The following is a 19,356-nucleotide window of genomic DNA, read 5'->3' as shown; positions in this document are numbered from 1 at the left end:
TATTGCCCAGTGGCCTTGAACTCCTGGGCTTAAGTGATCTTCCAGTCTCAGACTCTGAGCAGCTGGGACTACAGGCACCACATCACCACACCAGGCTCAAAGTGTGACTTTTTAAGTTATATAACAAAAAGTGAAAATGAAGTCTAGAGAAAGCTTAAAGCCTGTTTATACTTTAGTGAGTAGCACATAATTTTAACTGCCTGTTCATTTGTTGTGCGAGTATTTGATCTGGACTGGATCTATTTCCCCTTCATTTTACAGATGATGAAACTAAACCTCCAAGAGACAAATGTACCTGTAGTTATACAGACAATTATGGATAAAGCTAGAATCAAGCCCATGTCTATTAATTTCCATTGTAGCACAAGATCAGTCACACCACGTTCTGTCAAAGGAGTGATCTTTACCCCTCAAGGTCACCTTTTAAAAAAAGGGAGAGAGATCTATTGGTAAACATTTTTCTGACATATACTGATAAAGGTTCATTTGCATAAAACTCAAAGCATCTTTTAGTAAGGATCAAATGGTCCTTTTAGTAAGGATCAAATGTCAAGGGGTTAGAAGGGAGGTAATTTTTTCTTAGCTAGCAGCAATGTTTCTAAACTCTTACCCTGCAGTAAATTACATGAAAGAGTGATTCCTCTGGAAAATAAAGTCCTTCAACCTGAAAGTAAGCCCATTCAAAATTTATCACACAGCTTCAACACTAACTGGGTCAGGAGGTCTTAACCTGTCACCCACTGAGATTTCTACCTCATATGAACGATATTACCGTTTCTGTCCTTACAAGGCACCTCTGCCCTGCTACAAACATTTATTTTTATACCTTAACTCTTCTATAAAACTATAAGACTTAGGGCAGGATCTCAAATATTTCAGGGAATTACTAAACTACTTTTAGTAAGTTCCATCTCACCTAGATTTTACAGCAGCGTTTCTCAATCTCAACATTGGCATTTGGGGTTACATTATTCTTTGTTGTGAAGTGCCTTTCTGGCGCACTGTAGTATACTCAGCAGCATCTCTAGCTTTTACCCACCAGGTGCCAGAACTCTCCTACATCCTGTTAGGACAACCAAAAGTGTCTTCAGACATTACCAATAATTGGGAAGAGGGGGTGGTGGTTGCCCTAGTTGGCAGTCACTGTTCTAGAGGTTTGGCTGTAATTTTAAAAGTGAAAGTGGGGCTGGGCCTGGTAGCTCAGGCCTGTAATCCCAGCATTTTGGGAAGCCAAACTGGGCAGATCCCTCGAGTCCAGGAGTTCAAGACCAGCCTGGGCAACATGACAAAACCCTGACTCTATTTCTTTGAAAAAAGTGAAGGTGGTGTGGACCAGCTCTCCAAATTGTATGCCTGCAAGTATCAGAGGTATAAAAATCTCAGTAATTATTTGGTTGGTTACTAATGCTAAATACACACATGGGTACAATCTGCTCAAGACTATAACCTAAAAAGAATCAAATTACTCTTTGGAAAATTGTTTCCACTGTCACCCACATATTAAGAAAGCTCCTTGCCAGCTTATGGCTTTTCTTTCACTGCTATCTAATATATTAATGTTTTTATTTAGAAATCTCTGAATCCAAGCCAATATTTCTGACTGGTTACTGATGAGCTCCACAAGAATCTCAAATTCAACATATCTAAATGTGACAGCATCACTTTCCATAAGAAATTAGGACTACCTCTACAATCTATGAAGAGCCCACTGTTCATCCAACAGAGAAATTTAGTTTTCTATGTATTCTTTATGTCCTATTTTAATCTCTGTTAATTCTGTTTCCCCAGATACCTACAAAATAGAATTGGCTCACAAGCTGGAATCTTTGGCCATTCCTATTCAGATTCAAGCCATTCCCTTTAAAGATAACCAAGGCTCAGAGGTTTAAACACCTTTATTAGTGACCCTACTGCTAGCTATCATTTGTGGTACATAAAACTAAAACTTGGTTGTTTTTAGTTCAGTATTTTTTTGCATTATAGTAAGTTTCCTTTAAAATAAACAACAAACAATATATACTAGAAGCAGGGGAACCCAAACATACCTTTAAATATACCCTAATTTTCTGGAAAGAGAAGTGTTTGAAATGCTCCTAAGTACAAAATATTTTCCTTGCTTACCCTTATTTAACAAGTTCCACCTCTAAAAAATGTTGGTTTTTTTTTTGTTTTTTTGTTTTTTAGACAGAGTCTCGCTCAGTCGCCCAGGCTGGAGTGCAGTGGCGTGATCTCGGCTCACTGCAAGCTACGCCTCCTGGGTTCACACCATTCTCCTGTCTCGGCCTCCCGAGTAGCTGGGACTACAGGCGCCCACCACTACGCCCGGCTAATTTTTTTGTATTTTCAGTAGAGACATGGTTTCACCGTGTTCGCCAGGATGGTTTTGAACTCCTGACCTCATGATCTGCCTCTCTCGGCCTCCCAAAATGCTGGGATTACAGGCGTGAGCCACCGTGCCCGGCCAAAAATTTTTATTTCAAATGCCTTGGGCCCTAATGTCTCACCCCCACTCTCTAAAGAACATCATCTTTGTTTTGTAATTTAAAGTTAAGGCAATCATCATCTCAATTAATAACTGGGTAAGTTATAAACAACCTACATCACAAAATGACCAGTAAAAATGGTATATGTTCAAACTTCACCAAGTAATCATCAAATCTTTAAAAAAAGAAATGCCATTTATCACCTAATTAGCAAAGTAAAACTAGAGTTAAAGCAAAATGTGAATATTTACTCAAAGACAACCTGTAAGGAAGCTATTAGTTATTTCTATCATTTAAAAATGTGTTCAATATGAACGCATCCCAAAGAAAATTTATACCATTCTTGGCTGAAATGTCAGACACAGTATGTTTTCTTGAGGTTTTTCCAAGTGCCCTTCCCCTTCATTAGCCCTTGGAAAGAGAAGGACATTCTCATACATTGCTGACAGAATAAATTGCTACTATCTTTTTGGAGGTCAACTGGCAACAAACATCAGAGCTTTAAAAAAGTCAGTACCTTTTGATCCAAAAAATTAATTCTTAGGAAATTATCCAAAAGAAGTAATTAAGGATGTGTGTCAGGTAGTTTTATGAACAAGCATTCCCCACAGCACTATAGGGAACTGAGGTAAGAAGCCTCTGGAATTGGAGAACAAGATTTTCTCTTAAGAACAGTTTCTGACAGAGGCAGAATATAGCTTGCACTAGCTCAAGAAAGACGAATACTTCCAATTGTCTCTTCCCTACCCTTTCAACAGCAGACCAAGTGACTAAACGGCAACACTTTAACCAAAAACCAGAATGCCTCAAAATCCTTCACCACAGAGGTATAAACAGCCATAAACTATCTGTTGGCCCACAAGTTGAAACATTTAGAAATATCTATCATCTGGGAAGTAGATGCTAAAGGAAAAGTTCATGTTTTATACAACTTTGGCTTTTTATGGGTTTAACACAGGACTGTCCAACAGATATACAAATGACATACAAAATTTAAAAATGTTTAATATCTTGGGAAGACTTCCTTGATATAACAAAAAAAGTTTAGTATTCACATTTACAAGGGGGAGAAATAATTTCAACATGTAGTCAAAATAAAACTTATTTTACCTTAAATTTTTTTTTCATTCAAGTTTAGTATCCACATTTACAATGGGGAGAAATCATTTCAACCTGTAGTCAAAATAAAACTTATTTTACCTTAAAAATTTTTTTTATTCCAAGTCTTTAAATCCAGTTTACTACACTCACAGCATGGCCCAATTCAGCTACTCATTTTCCTTAGAAATATTTGATCTCTATTTACATTTCACAAAATCTGCAGTAGATCTACGTATCTAAGTTATTTCAAACATACTTAAAAACTGACCAATAACTGACTGTGAGTTTTCTTTCCTTTTTGAGACAGGGTCTCCCTCTGTCACCCAGGCTGGAGTGCAGTGGCATTATCATGCCTCACTGCAGTGCAGCCTCAACCTCCTGAGCTCAAGTGATTCTCCCATCTTGACTTCCCAAGTAGCTGGGACTATAAACACACACCGCCATACCCAGCTAATTATTATTTTTTTGTAGAGATGAGGTCTCACTATGTTATAGCCAAGCTGGTCTTGAACTCCTGGGCCCAAGTGATTCTCCTGCTTTGACCTCCCAAAGTGTCGGGATTAAGAGTGTGAGCCACAGTACCCAGCTGAGAATCAGTTTTCACACTATAAAATTTAAAATTTAGTTCTGTCATATAAGGCACATTTTTTTTGTTTTTTAAAGGTCGTTTTTGAGACTCAATGACAAAAGGTGAACAATAATCAATTTGGTAAAACAGATTAACAGTACCCTTTAAAGCTTCTGTTTCTATTTCTACTAATGGCTTCCCCACATAGGCAATATCATCTAGACTATAGTAGAGTTTTCAATGACTCCATCATAAGGACTAGTGATGGTAACAGAGAAACTTTATCACTTTGAACTTCACAGATGTTATCAAACTGAGACACTGTATCTCCTTCTTTTACATAACATTAACAGTTACTTCTCTAATCCTTTCTTCCCTGTCTGAGAGTCTGAACTGAACCTGTCCACATACAGCATTAGATGTTTTCAGAAAATGATGTGGATGACTATACTTGAATGAAGGATAATCAAAGAAATACACACAATTTGGCTTCAAAACATGAACATTACTACATGTTGGGAAACAGTGAAACAAATCAGCTACCCAGCATTCCTGCTCCAGGTCAACACACAGACTACAGCCATCTTACGCAGGAAATGGCAACTGTGCCATAGACCACAAGGTACATTTTAACTGTTCAATTGCCAATTGTAGCTAGTCATGACTGTAGTAGACAGAACAATAACATTTTGCCATTAAGTTAGGCATTGAACAGACTTAAATATAACTCTCATGTTCGCGATGGGAAGAATGTTTCTACTGGGTTACTACTGGTATTCTACTGGTTACTGCAGGCTTCCTTTAAAAAAAGGCCAATCATTTGAATAATTGAGAAAGAGTATCTCTTCAGATGTCACACGGCTGAAAGCCATAGGGAGTACCTGGAAGAAAAAATCAGGAGTCAAAAAGATTTCCACAGGCCAAAATGGAGGATGTGGCGAAGTAAAATTTAACACAGATATTAGTTTGGTCTGGGCAGAGCTTTATAAGATTTAGAAAGAGATTTTAATTGACAATACAGATAATGTCCAATAATGTAAAATTAATTTGACCATAAATTGCAGTAACAGGAAATATATAATTTAGGCCAATAATAGTTCCCATTCTACTGATATGTGCAGTAATATTCACATAACAGAAGTCAGGATCTTTGAAATTATGATAAACAGGGAATATATCTTGATTCAATAAGATGAGTGCTTGGACTAAGTGACTTTTAAAAATCTTTTCCAACCCAGAAAGTATTGATTATTCTTTGTTTAGAGCTTTACTAAGAGTTGTATGCAATTTCAGGAAGAAATCACACCACTAATGGCAACACATGAGTCAACAATGCACACAACTGTATAGGCAGCAGTTATACTGCTAAATTACACAATGATTCTATTTACAGATAGATGAAAACACTTGATCTGATGCTTTGTTTAACTATACAACTATGGTATAGTTGTGCCACATCATTAAATACTGAAATAAATTTTATTATGATTTACTTCCCTTTTATTTTTCTTTTATTGGAGACGACAGTACATTGATTAAAAAAAACTTACGGTGTAAGCAGGTTATATTTTATATGAATTCATCTCAACACAAGGGCACATTACAAAGTTTTTGTTAAAATTCACTATCTCAATCAACAAACCACAAATTATTTGTTTCACAGAAGGAACGAGTATAAACTGTAGGTTTACAAAAGGTGTCAAATGCTACATCAGCCTGACTAGCTTTTGGTTTTGCTGAAAAACAAAACAGCAATACAACCTTTAAAAAAAGTTTTTCGTTTTTTTTTTCAAGACTAGGTTTCGCTCTGTTGCCCAGGCTGAAATGTTGTGACAAGATCATGGCTCTCTGCAGCCTTGAACTGCTGGGCTCAAGTGATCCTCCTGCCTCAGCCTCCCAAGTAGCTGGAACTACAGACTTGCACCACCATGCCTGGCTGATTTTTTTTTTTTTTTTTTTTTAAGACAGTCTTGTTCTGTTGCCCAGGCAGGAATGCAGTGGCGTGATCTTAGCTCACTACAACCTCCACCTCCCAGGTTCAGGCGATTCTCCTGCCTGATTTATTGTTTGTAGAGACGAGGTCTCACTATGCTGAGATGCTAGAAATATTCCTTCTGCCTCTTCCCAGTCCATATGCTGTCAGAGGTAACCACTGTTCTGAGTTCTTAAAGTTTTGTTTCTGACTGCAGAATCCTACATTTTAATTTTATTTGGTAAAATGGCTCCCTTTACTATTCCAATTAGTAATCTGCACTGTTCCATATTTATATTACTGCTACCTACTTTCCCATCTTAGTCACGTACTCATATTTTGTTAAAGACATTTTTTATTAGGACTAATTTGCATCTCTTTACTACAATTGAAGGCTAAATGATTTGGTTTTATTATACTTTCCATTACACTGCCTAATTAGATTGCCACCTCATTCATGGTTATCTGTGGCATACCTTCTTGCTTGAAATCACCTTCCCTAGAAAAGAGGAGATAAAAATGCCACCCACAAATTCAAACTACAATGTCCCTGGTTCACAAAAACAGCCAACCTCAAAAGGAAGTAACATCTCCCAGTATATCTCAAACTTCTAGATGTGCATATAAATTACATACAGTAGTTAATAACCAGAAATTTATCTTCTATGGAGGAAAGACATGCCAATACAATGGAAAGTCCTACTGCTACTACTAATAAAAATACTCATAGTAAAAATATGAAGAAAAACCAGGTACGTTTTAAGTTTCAATATGATAGGCAATATAGGCAACAGTGTACAATTTTAAATATTTAACTGGTTTTGTGTTGGGACTTCTGCAGTTTCCAATTTTAGATATTTCAATTTACTGTTTACTTAGCTCAATATACAACAGAACACTTAGCAAATAAAATTCCATACAAAAGCCACACAATCAGGACCACTGTTTCATTTTTACAGGTCATTCCACATTAAGAGTCAGGACTATAAAACTGACCACACTGTGCACGGTGGTACAAGTTTTGGAACTGAAGGCGCTTAACTTATTTTAAACCTATACTGTTGTAGGTTCGGTATCCAAACACAAGGTTCACACAACTCATTTGTTGAGTGTCTTAAATACAGACTTAGAAGTAAAAAAAATTAAAAAGTTTCATCTCACCTGAGAGTTCATTTGTTAAGTTAAAGGGATTATTCCTGTGAAATCATCTTAAAGGTTTACAGTAAAGAATAAAATTCTAAGCTCCCAATCATAAGAAGTATTAAGAACTTCACAGGCATAGTTACTGGCATAAAGGTACAGATTCAATAATTTTAAGTTTCCTCTAAATTCGGCCAGTTACCCATTTCTAGGGATCTGCCTTCATCAGGTTACATGTAAATATCCATTTTAAACAGAGATAATTGCTCCATGAATATACTAATTAAAGGTAGATTGTGAATAATATGACTGTTCAGCTCCATTTCTATCGCCAAGTTAGGTATCAGAAAGAACATCACACCCTATAGAGTCTGAACTAGATTGAAGATTTTGGATCGAAACATACAGAATAATTTCCTGGCAGCCCCCTTTGTAAATCCATGGCAATTTCAACACTGGGAACTCTTCAGCCTCGTTTTTCTTAACAGAACATGACAAATAAGTATTGAGTGCCTGACAATGAGTACAAAAATGAGTAAGAGTCAGCAGCTATGCTCAAGAAGTGCAGTATATACCACCCTTGGTGGCTCACGCCTGTAATCCCAGCACTTTGGGAGGCAGACGTAGGTGGATCACTTGAGCAGGAGTTTGAGACCAGCCTGGCCAACACAGTCAGACCCCCGTCTCTACAAAATATTCAAAAATTAGCCAGGCGTGGTGGCACGCGCCTGTGGTCCCAACAACTCGGGAGGCTAAGGAGCGGGGACTGCTTGAGCTTGGGAGGCAGAGGTTGCAGTGGACCGAGGTCGTGCCACTGCACTCCGGCCTGGGCAACAGAGCGAGACCCTGTCTCATTTAAAAAAAAAAAAAAAAGAAGAGAAGAAAAAGAAGTGCAGTATAGCAGAAAAACAACATTCTCCAAATATGTTGGATTGTCATCTGAAATAGCCGAACTTCCCAGATCATGATTCCAGTGGGGCAAATACTTCTTATACCCGTCAATTTTATTTCCCCAACTGGAACTCTTTAGAACTTGATGTGAAACAATGCAGGTATTGTGAATAGTTCACGGTTCTTAAACTTTAAAGATTCTTAATACAAAACATACAACTCAACATTAGAATAAATATACAGTATTTAAAGGAAAATTAAGAGTAAGGAAACATGTTACAGACCTAAGACCAAATTAAACTTTCTTTGAATCTCTTCAGGAACCTCAAACACCGATACAGAGAGATATTATTTAGGTCCTTGTTTGGGGATGTATGAGATTACGATGAAAGTGACTTTTATTTCATCCTCAAAAGGGCTGTTGAATAGTTGGAATGACTTCGTTAACTTAAAACATAGTTACGATTTCTTAATCGATTTACAGAAACAACAAACTACGGCATCGCAGAGAGCTTTTCACGTTTACGAGCTTCATTTCTTTGAGGGTAAAGACAAGTTCCAAAACGGCTTACTGATGCAATGCTTCGGAAAAATGTTATGTAATTAATATATTAAAACTATACAACTTAATGGTAAGGAGACATTTCATAAAAATTTAAACAGTCGGTCCAAAATAATTCCTGATTTTACCTAAGAGGCAAACGATGACAGACCGAACATTAACTTTGCCAATCACCTGAAAGGAGCAGCGTGGTAAAACTACCCAGGACCGCATCAGCACTCAGGGGCAATAGTGAACCACTGAAGCAATAGCTCCACCTACTGATCCACCCTATACTTCCTTAAACATGTTGGCACCCCAAGTCTACAGCGATCGCGCTCTCTCCCCCTCCTCCACTCGCTGTGACCCAACCCAAATCTAGTTGAGTCACTAGCTCTTAATATTCATCCCCGTGCTCTTTATTCCAATTTCTTCTTCCTCCAGAAGGTTCTGCACAGCTCCCAAGCGTGAATAAAACTGAAAGGTGTCAAACACCGCAGTTCCAGAGTGGAGTCTGGAGGTGGAAGACAACCAAACCACTCCACCTGGAGCGGCGGGCCGGCGTGGCTCAGAGGTCCGCTCCCGGGAAGGAGGCCCCGGGCGCCTCATAATAGCCTTTCCATGTTGCCCCACTCAGCTGCTTCTCTCCACTCAACCCACAATCGTCCTCCGAACCGAAACCCTGAAGCCACCGGGTCTTGCCTCCGCTGGCCCTTCAGCCCGCCAACAGCCCAAGCCTCGCCTCCGCCCCCTCCGGGAACCGAGGAAACTGAGAAGGCGAGAAATCTCCCTCCGCCGGTCTTCGCCCTGAATCTCTCCTCGCCTTCGCAGCTCTCCCCCTCTACATGGGCCCGGGCCCTTCTACCCCGCCGGCCGGGCCCTGCCCGGCTGCCCTTCCTCACCCTTTCATCTTCCCCGCCTGCTGAGGCCGTCGTTACCACCGATATCAACGCCGTCGTAGTCGCCGCCCTCAGGTCTCCGCGCCCTCAGCTCGGGCCACTCAACCCCGCAAGCCGGCCTCCTAGCCTGGGCAGGGAGCTGGGCGAGCAACGAAGGCCGCGAGAGTCGAGTGAGGGCTTGAGTCTGGTGGGGGCGGGAGTGTCTCCCGCCGCCGTGCTAGTGCTGCCGCTACTCCACACGTGCACTCGGGTCTCTCAGCTCCCTCCCGCCGCTGCCGCCAGCCAGACCCGCTGCCGCGCTGTGACCTTTCACCCCGCCCCTCGCGCGCCGGCGCGTCAGCCGCCTCGCGCGCAGTCGTACTGCCAGCCTCCGCGCACCCTGCCCCCTCCACTCCGGAACGTCCATCTTTCTCCCGGACTGTGCCTTCTGGCGTCATGCTCCTCCTTCCCACCCCCTTACGACACTGCTTGTGGGGCTGGCTCGGTAAGCCCTGGCGGTAAAATCCAGATTTTTCCACCCCTCCCTCTTCTATCCCATATCCGCAAGATTGGTTTTCTCGGCCCTGTTCTTCCCGGTTTGTGGTCTCCAGAGTGACCTTCAAACGCACTTGCCTCCTAGTAGAGTTTTATAAAGCTGGTTCTTCCAAATGTAAAGAAATCTGTGTAAAGCTCAAGTAAGTTAGGTGTTTTAAAGCAAACGTGGTTAACAATCGGCCGGATAGATTGGCTACCCTCCAGCACGCCTCAAGTTTTGAGATCACGTGATTGGCCCAAACCTCAGAGCCTGGAATTTTACCGGCGAACTCCAGAGGGACGGAACCCCACCGCCATTTCCTGTCCCTCGATCGTGGCGTGAACGTCACTTCCTTAGCAATGCGCTCTAACTCTTGCTGTCCACATTTTCCACATTGTACTTTACAACATAGTCCTTGTGAAAATTTATCTTTTATTTCTTTAATTCAAGAAGATTAATATTCAAGGGATACGTAAAAATACAAGCCCCCCGAGATGTAGCGCGCCGGGATGGGGGAGGCAGGGCGGAGCTCGACGTCACGTGACTGGTTGGGCCCGCCCCTCCCAACCCTGTGCAGCTGAGGACTTCCCCCCGTGGTGACAGAGCCTCTCGGTCCTCGGTCGGTACGGTCTCTGCACCTCGCGCCCCAGCAGGTGAGCGGCGGCCGGTAACTGGCGAGTGGTGGGGATAGAGGGGGTGGAAGGAGGCAGAGGGGAGAGAAGGGAGAGTGTGAACGGCGACCTCCCTGCCTGAGGCTTCCTCCCCGCTGTCACCCTGCACCGGCAAGGAGCTCCTTTCTCCTTAACCCCCGCTCCCCCAACTGTGGTCGTTCCCGCTCCTTGGGGTTTGAGATGTCCACCTTTCCCAGGGTTGGAAGTGAGTGCGGCCATTATGGTTCCCTACTCAGAGCCTTTGGGGCTTCGGGTAGCAGATCGTTTCAGCCATTTCACAGGGTCTGCAGTAGACATTAGGTCCCATTCCTTAAAGCCCGTTCTTTGGCCAGGGTCCTCACTGTCCTTGCCCTCAGCTCAGGGCTGAGGAGCGGGGAGGTAGCAAAAACCCTGGAGGCAGAGGCGTCTCCAGTGAGACAGGCTTGGGAGGGACTGTCACTGATACGGCCCTCACTGCAGAGTCACTGAGAAGCTTCCCTCCGAAGGTGCTTTCTCAGTAATTCTAAGGGTTTTATCTGACAGACCTGCAGGGAAGGTTCCGGAGATGTTCACGTGCTTCGGATGGGACTGGAAGGGTAAAAGAAGGGCTTTTACTTTTTCTTCTCTGAGGAAGAGGACAGTTGAAGGAGTACTGTCTTCAAAACGGGAGGTGTTAGTAATGCGACAGTCTCGATTGAATGAGGAGGCGTTGAAAGATGGTGTTGTGGTGTCGTGGTGTGTAGGAGGCCCAGGCTGGTTTAGGGAAAAGTGAGTAGGGTTCCCTGAAACCAAAATAAGAAACTGATTGGGTCGGAAATACTGTTAAACCAAATTTATTTGGCCATATGCTGAAAGGTAGAATCAAGTCGAGATGTTGCTGTCTGCACATGTTTTCTGCCTTCAATCCTTCCCTTTTTGTTATTTTTTCCCTAAAATATAACTTAATTGACACTCCCAATCTATTCCTTGACCGGCTTTGTGGTAAATTTAGGTTAAGTAGCATTTGTATCCCTCTTTAGCTTTCCCCATTTGTAAAACTCCCAGTGCCCTCTTCAGATTTTGATGAATAGTATTTTGTGAAAAAACAGAAATTGTTGTCCAATTGAAAATATAGGTGTTGTCCAACCCAAGTACTCCCGTTCCTGTAATGTATTACCAATGTTTTGACCCCAAACAATGTGCTTTAGGGAAGAATGTTTTTCAGTTTGTGGTTAAACTCTTTTATTTATACTGCAAACTCAGAAAATTCCATGCTGCTTTTCATTTGGAGGTCTTACAAATGTTACAAATTTGATTTTTGAAATTTAAATTACACCTTAATATGAAAAATTATATGCTCAGTTAAATCTTGTAGTTTTCTAACCAAGGTAATTAAGGAAGACTGCTGAAAAATGAGGAAGATGGAATCGTCTTTGAGTGGTGGATGTGACTGATTTGTTTTTCTGTGTCTTCCAAATTCTGTACAATAAACTGGTCTTATTTTGTTAAGGAGAACAAAAAGTTAAAATTCTACGGTAGTAGCAATTTAACAAAGTATTTTTATGGTAAGTTCAAAATACATAACCTGCCTTATTTTGATGCTCCTTAATAGAAAAAACCTCGAAGATGTTGCTTTCCCCAAGTAATGAAGATTACTATTATCTCTTGTGGATTTACCATTTTAACATTTCGTACTTAAGTCGCATACTGGGCAATAGACTAATATATTGATACATTTATATCACCATGCCTGCTGTAGATATATATATGTAGTTTTATCTATTAATTTTCTCCATAGTAAGGTTCCATGTGGTCTGGAAGTCCTAACTAGTCCTGTCTGGCTGAGACCAAAATGGGAAAGGGAAAACCAGCTAGAAGCATTGGCTACTAGAGGGAAAAATGTCAGTATGAAAGTGGTTGGATGAGTCTGCAGTTTTATTTCACAATTCCCCCAGTTTTAGAGAACTTGTGAAAGCAATAACTTAGACCACTGATGAAATGTAGATTAGTAGTGGGAATTGGTGACTACATTGCTGGTAAGGTTAAATGTGAAAAAAAACTTTGACATTATACACAGATCTCACACGCACATACACAGGATTGGAAGCCTGGAAAACATTTCTGAGACTTGCCTTACCAGTTTTCGAGTGTTACATGTAGAAATCTTAACATTTATTAGGGCATTGTGCTATAGTCCACCATTACATAAAACATAAGGGTTTAGTTTTGTTTTAGGGCCCTTGGCACTTCTGGTTTTCTTTTCCTGAGGCCTTTCTTGTTTTCAGTGCCTTTATAGATTTTTGCCACCACTAAGAATGCTTTCTTCTCCCATAGACAGAGGTAGCCACTCAGTCCTATAGACTTCTAATCATCATCATCATCATCATCATCATCATCATCATCATCATCATCTTTTCTATTCTTCTACTTGTACTTCTAGCATTGTATTTAATTGCTGTTTCCTGAGCTGTTCCTCAGCAAATCATAAAGCTTCCAGGACTGTGAACTATAGTACTATTGTGTCTTCAGCACCAGAATACTGAAGTACCTGATAGGTACTCAGTAAATTGTTTATTGAATGAATATTGGAAAATTAGACAAGGAAATTAAACCACTTTAATTTTTGCAGATCATAACTCTTCCTAAAGTTGTGCACTAAATGTTAGCTTTTAAATATAAACTGGTAATAACCTTCCAAATTTATGGTCAATACAATAGATAAAAACCTCAGATGACTTTATTAAGGCTAAGACCACCTTATTTTCACAACATATTTGTTTGCTAGTAAATATGGTTCTCATCAAAATATGGGAGAGACGGGAAGAGGACTAGCACTAGACTAAAAGTCAGAGGATCTTCATTCAGCTCTGCCACTTTAGTTATATGTCCTTTTAAGTAATGCTGGGGAGGGGTTCAGTTTTGATACTTAGGAACCTTCCTGTGACATAGTCCCTAGGTAATCTATGTGAAAATATCTTAAAAACTAAGTGATGTCTGTAATCCCAGCACTTCGGGAGGCCAAGGTGGGCAGATCACAAGGTCAGGAGATCGAGACCATCCTGGCTAACATGTTGAAACCCTGTTTCTACTAAAAAAATACAAAAAATTAGCCAGGCATGGTGGCACGCACCTGTAGTGCCAGCTACTTGGGAGGCTGAGACAGGAGAATCGCTTGAACCTGAGAGGTGGAGGTTGCAGTGAGCCAAAATCACGCCACTGCACTCCAGCCTGGGCGACAGAGTGAGACTCCATCTCAAAAAAAAAAAAAAAAACTGGTGTGTAAAATGGTAAAGCAATGTAGCTCAGACTTTACATGAATTGATTTCCCAGTCATAGAGACCTAGTTGAAGTTCTGGCCTTACCACTTAATAACTATGTGACTTTGGACAGTGTACTTAAGTAAGGTTAAGTTTTCTCATGTTTAAATCTATACCATAGGTGCTATTAAGTTAGATCATGAATGTATAATGCCTAGAACATATTTTGTAAAAAAAAATTTTTAATTAATTTTACTGATAACTACTTTGATTTTAAATACTTAATTTCTAAAGAAGACTTAAAACAGCCCACAGAATTGACTGATGTCGCTGTGAGCAGCAGGTTTGGGGCGTGAAGAAGGGAGTAGAATTTGAAAAGAAGCTATTACCCAAAAAATGGGGCAATAAGAAAAATGTACTTGTAGCAAAGATTCTAAAACAGATTTATTAATTGTATCTGAAAAATATCAAGATAAAGTCCCTTATTTGGGCAACTACAGTGTCTTAATATTTTCAATGTAAAGATTTTCCAAAGCTTGTAATCATTAATATATGGAATCAATTTAAGGAGGCAATTTTTCAATTTTGAAGTTTTTATTCCTGCAATGGATTATAGAAGTATGTTAAAGTTGTACAGATTGTAGAGCAGGGACTTTTGAGTTAATGCTTATAAGCTGAAAAATTTTGTGTTTTTAAAAAAATTAAGTGTTTTTATATCTTATTTTTATCCTTATATGAAATAGACAAAGAAATGTAGGGAACATAATGGAGACGTAAACTAGAGTAAAATTCTTCCCTTCTTAAATTCATGATTCACAAGGATTAGTAGTTTTGCAATGGAAAATGTCAGTAAATTAAACAATAATTTAAGTATAGCTATCATGAGTTTATGAATCACTTTAATCCTGAAAAAAAAATTATTCATTTGTCCTAAGGAAGATTTTATTAGGAGTTTATTGACTTTTCTTTAATGTTGATTGTCTGTTATAACAAATGTATTTATTGATTTATGAATGAATTTATTCTTTATACTAAATAAGTTTATTGTAAATAAATAGTGAGCAATAAAAATGTTTTCCATACAATTTCTGAAGAGAATATTAAAGTTTTGCTATTCTCTTTTTCCCCTATGGGGAAATGAAAGCGACTTTGATTTTTATAAGTGTATTCATTTATATTTAGTATATACATATTATGTATATACTATATATAAAGTAAATATTTGTGTATAAAGTGCACAATGTGTGTGTATGTACATATAAAGGCAGCTGAAGTGGATATGTACCTTCATAATAACATATTTATTTTTACCTGAAACTATTGAAGTGATCTTTAGAATTATGTAATGATTTATTTACATTTGAAACTCGTCTCTGTATATTTCTTTGTAGTTAGCTCTAGTTAATAAATTTACAACTGTGATTAGCAGTTTTTAAAAATTAATGGTGTATCATAAGTATTTTCAGATTTAAATTTTAGAAGGAAACACTTTCTTATATCAAGGTTTTAAAAATCACTATTATTTTTCGTGTTATTATTATGACTAACTTACAAGAAAAATTCCAGTTTTGGATCTTAATGCTATCTGTTGAAACTGTTCTCTTGGTGATAAGCCTTTAGAAAAAATTTTTATCTGCAATATGCCACATTTTGTTTCTTTTGTGAAAAATAATTAAACTTATTTCACGGAAAATAAGTGGTATATGATAAGATATAGAAGAGTTTCAGATGTGCTTGAGCAATGAAAAGCACCTAGACTTTATAAGTTTTTAGTTCTTAGTTTAATTTTTTTAATGTTTATTTAAAGGTAAAATAGAGAAGACTAATTGAATTGGAAAATACCTATAAAACTGAAAAAGGCATATATGTAATAATAATAGTATATAAATATGGAAAAAGTTGTAAGGAAATGCATCAGAATAAGTTACTATCTCTAGATTGATGCATTAAAGAAAAAATTAAAATTTATTAGTATACCTTCTGTATATTTGAATTCATAATATCAATAGATATTGCAAAATATTTCTTAATTTGATATGGAAAATTAAGGCACCTAAATAATTCTTTCATCTTAACTACTAGGATATCTTAAGTGAAAATGTTTTGTCTTATCCAGATAGCTGAGTAAGTTATTTAATTTTATAGGTGTGTGGATATATTTTTAATCTTAAGTATTTAAGTGCAGCAGAATTTTAAAAAGCAGAGTAAATCTCAGTGTATAACCACATTTGAAAGGGATAATTCAATACAATGGTGAAAAAAGCACATATATATCGTAAATGTAACTGATACAACTTGCTCATCTAGAAGAAAACATAATCCAAAAATTGCAACATATGCAAAAACTGATTTCAGATGGATTAGAGGCTTAAATGTAAACAATAAAATATTTAAGATATTAATCTCCTAAATTTTCTTTATACATACAATCTAGATGTAGTTTTTTAAACCAAGATAGAAAACCTAAAAGTCATAAAAGTGCAGATAGATATGTGAGACTGCATAGAAACGAAGGATTCTTTAGTGGCAAAAATAAAGGACCAAAGACAAAATCAGGGGGAAAGAAAGACTTGAAATGTATGTAACGGATGAGTTAACCGTTGTAAGAACTCTTACCAATTAAGAAAAAGTTCACCCAGTAAAAATACAGATAAAACATGTCACCAGAAGTTCATAGAAGAGAAATCCAAACATTCAACAAACATAAAAGGGTGTGTAACCTTACTAGTAATCAATATACTAACAATGAAATATTACTTCTCTGACAAGCAAAAATTAAGTGGTAAACCTACTGTTAGCAGGGATATGTGGAGAAGGATTATCTCATAAAATGCTTGTGGAGATGTGAAGTGCTAGAGTTTTTTCTAGTAAACAATCAGGCAGCATGTGTTAATACTGAGAATACATGTATTTCCACCCATCAGTCTAACTCCATGTAATATTTTCCTTAGAAATAAAAGCACCAGTAAGAGTTTACATGAGTGTTAGTTGCAACACTGTTTCAATGTTTCAATGTTAGTAGTAGCAAAAAACTTGGAAACAAAGAGAATGCCTGTTAATAGAGGTATTGTTATATAAATTATGGCCTAGACATTTTATGGAATGTCCTGAAGTGATTAAATGGTAGGAGTTAAATCTACTGGTGATTAGAAAGGGTTTCCAAGTACATTCTGAAAGAATTTCTATCATATATCTTTTCTTTTTTTTTTCTGAGATAGGCTGTTGCTCTGTCACCCAGATTGGAGTGCACTGGTGCTGTCTTGGCTGACTGCAACTTCCTCCTCCTAGGTTTAAGTGATCCTCCCGCCTCAGCTTCCAGAGTAGCTGGGGCTACAGGTGTGCACTACCACACCTGGCTAATTTTTTGTATTTTTGGTAGAGACAGAGTTTCACCTTATTGCCCAGGCTGTCTGTCATGTATCTTAAGAAAAAAAAAAAATTACAAAGTACAGAGAAACATTTGTAATGATGTCTCATTTTTTATAAAACCAGTTGAAAAACACCATGAGTTTTGTATATTTTTACCTGGTTGTCACCATTGGAAAGAGGAAATAAACAGAAAAAGGAAAGAGAATATCCATGGTAACATATTTATATAAAACTACATGTTTGTACATGTCTGTGTATAAAATGGATTATAGGAGACAATGGGCACTAAGGTGATTTACTTTCTTCCCTACACTTTACATTATATGTTTTTATTTTTACAGTGGACATGAAGTGTTTCTGTAATTAGGAGAAACAGGCTGGGCATGGTGGCTCACGCCTGTAATCTCAGTACTTTGGGAGGCTGAGATGGGTAGATCACTTGAGCCCAGGAGTTGGAGACCATCCTGGGCAACATGGCAAGACCCCCTCTCTACTAATAAAAAATAAAAAATTAGTTGGGCATGGTGGCACGTACCTGCCTGTAGTCCCAGCTACTCAAGAGGCTGAGGTGGAAGGATCACTTGAGCCCGGTAGTTCAAGGTTTCAGTGAACTGTGAATGTTCCACTGCGCTCCAGCCTGGGCATCAGAGTGACACCCTGTCTCTAAAGTAAAAAAAAAAGAAAAAAAAAAAAGAAGAAAGAAAAATGTACCACAAAATGATAGGGATTACTAGATAGGATTACAAATTGGCATGTTATTTTTGGTATGGATAGTCAGTGCTCTAGACACACTTTCTGCCTTAGAGATGTAGAGCACATTGCACAAGTGTGGGATCTGTCACCTGACTTAATCATATGGCAGAATCATAAGAAAAGTCCCTATTTGGGTTTTGGCATATAAACTGGATCACAAGATTAACTTGCCTTAAGAAAACTCTAAGCAAGAACTTCTTTAAAGAAGCAAAATAGAAAGTATTTATAATTGTTTAATTCTTGATTTCTGTCCTTTTAAAAGTATCTGAATAGAATACATCATTCAAAGCCTTGGTAGAAAATAGCAGATGCTTTAGAGTTGGATTTGTTGCATGCTTAAAGTAGCTGTATTTTTTTCTCACGTTGGTATTTCTTCCCCTTTTCATTACCAGTTTTATTAATTGCATATATGTGCTTTAATGTAAGCTGTCCAAAGTCTTTTTTACAAGAGTTGGGATATATGTAAATAAAAATAATTTTAGAGTAGTATTAACATGGCAAAGAAATGAAGGACACCAGACTATGTGAGTCAAATCCTGGCTCTGCTTCCTAGTGGTGTTACTTTGGGAGGGTTACTTGTGTCTTTTTGCATTGCATTTTTCTCAACTTTAAGGATAATAAGAGTATTTAACTTCATTGGATGTTGTGAATAATATAAGAGAAGTGATTGGAATAATAACTGGCACATAAAAGCCATATATATATTTGCCAGCTGGATGCAGTGGCTCACACCTGTAATCCCAGCACTTTGGGAGGGTGTTGCAGGCGGATTACTTGAGCCCAGGAATTGAAGAGCAGCCTGGGCAACATGGCCAAACCATGTCTGTACAAAAAATAAAAAAAATTAGCCAGGCATGGTGGCGCACACTTCTAGTCCCAGCTACTCGGGAGGCTGAGGTGGGAGGATTGCTTAAGCCTGGGAGGCAAAGGTTGCAGTGAGCTGAGATCGTGCCACTGCAGACCCTGGGTGACAGAACCAGACCCTGTCTCAGAAAAATATATATATTAGAATAATATAAATATGTGCTATTATTTGCTCAATTAGGTATAATTTATAATAGTTTTTCTTGCCTCAATTGTTTTAACATTCATTGACTCATCCAATATTTTTAATTCAGTAGAATGGGTAATACATGTACAAATATGGTAAAATTTATATATTCATACAAGTGTGTTTTCTCTCCCCTCATCCTTATTCTTTTCTTCTGCCATATATTTATCCACAAATGGTAGCACCTC

At 38.5% G+C, this 19,356-nt stretch overlaps 2 protein-coding genes across 10 annotated transcripts in view; one reads left to right on the top strand and one right to left on the bottom strand.

Moving 5' to 3' along the window:
• The window catches only part of NAA50 (N-alpha-acetyltransferase 50, NatE catalytic subunit), a 29,140-nt gene extending 19,242 nt beyond the window's left edge, over nucleotides 1–9,898 (bottom strand). For 5 of the 6 annotated variants that reach the window (XM_028843327.2, XM_028843328.2, XM_077990763.1 and 2 more), the window contains exon 1: nucleotides 9,599–9,898. Coding sequence is in view for 2 of the 6 variants with exons in the window: in XM_015129813.3 (XP_014985299.1) it covers nucleotides 9,599–9,606 (8 nt within the window). In the remaining 4 variants the exon portion in view is untranslated. 6 annotated transcript variants of the gene reach the window in all.
• Nucleotides 9,899–9,985: 87 nt separating this feature from the next.
• Nucleotides 9,986–19,356, top strand: part of ATP6V1A (ATPase H+ transporting V1 subunit A) — a 63,181-nt gene continuing 53,810 nt past the window's right edge. For 2 of the 4 annotated variants that reach the window (XM_077990771.1, XM_028843329.2), the window contains exon 1: nucleotides 9,986–10,079. In XM_077990771.1, coding sequence (XP_077846897.1) covers nucleotides 10,031–10,079 — 49 coding nt within the window. In that variant the 5' untranslated portion in view covers nucleotides 9,986–10,030. 4 annotated transcript variants of the gene reach the window in all.

Source organism: Macaca mulatta, chromosome 2 (genome assembly GCF_049350105.2).
Source record: "Macaca mulatta isolate MMU2019108-1 chromosome 2, T2T-MMU8v2.0, whole genome shotgun sequence".
NCBI classification, from domain to species: Eukaryota; Metazoa; Chordata; class Mammalia; order Primates; family Cercopithecidae; genus Macaca; species Macaca mulatta.
Note: the sequence above shows the minus strand (reverse complement) of the source record. Positions and strands in the feature narration are given on the sequence as shown.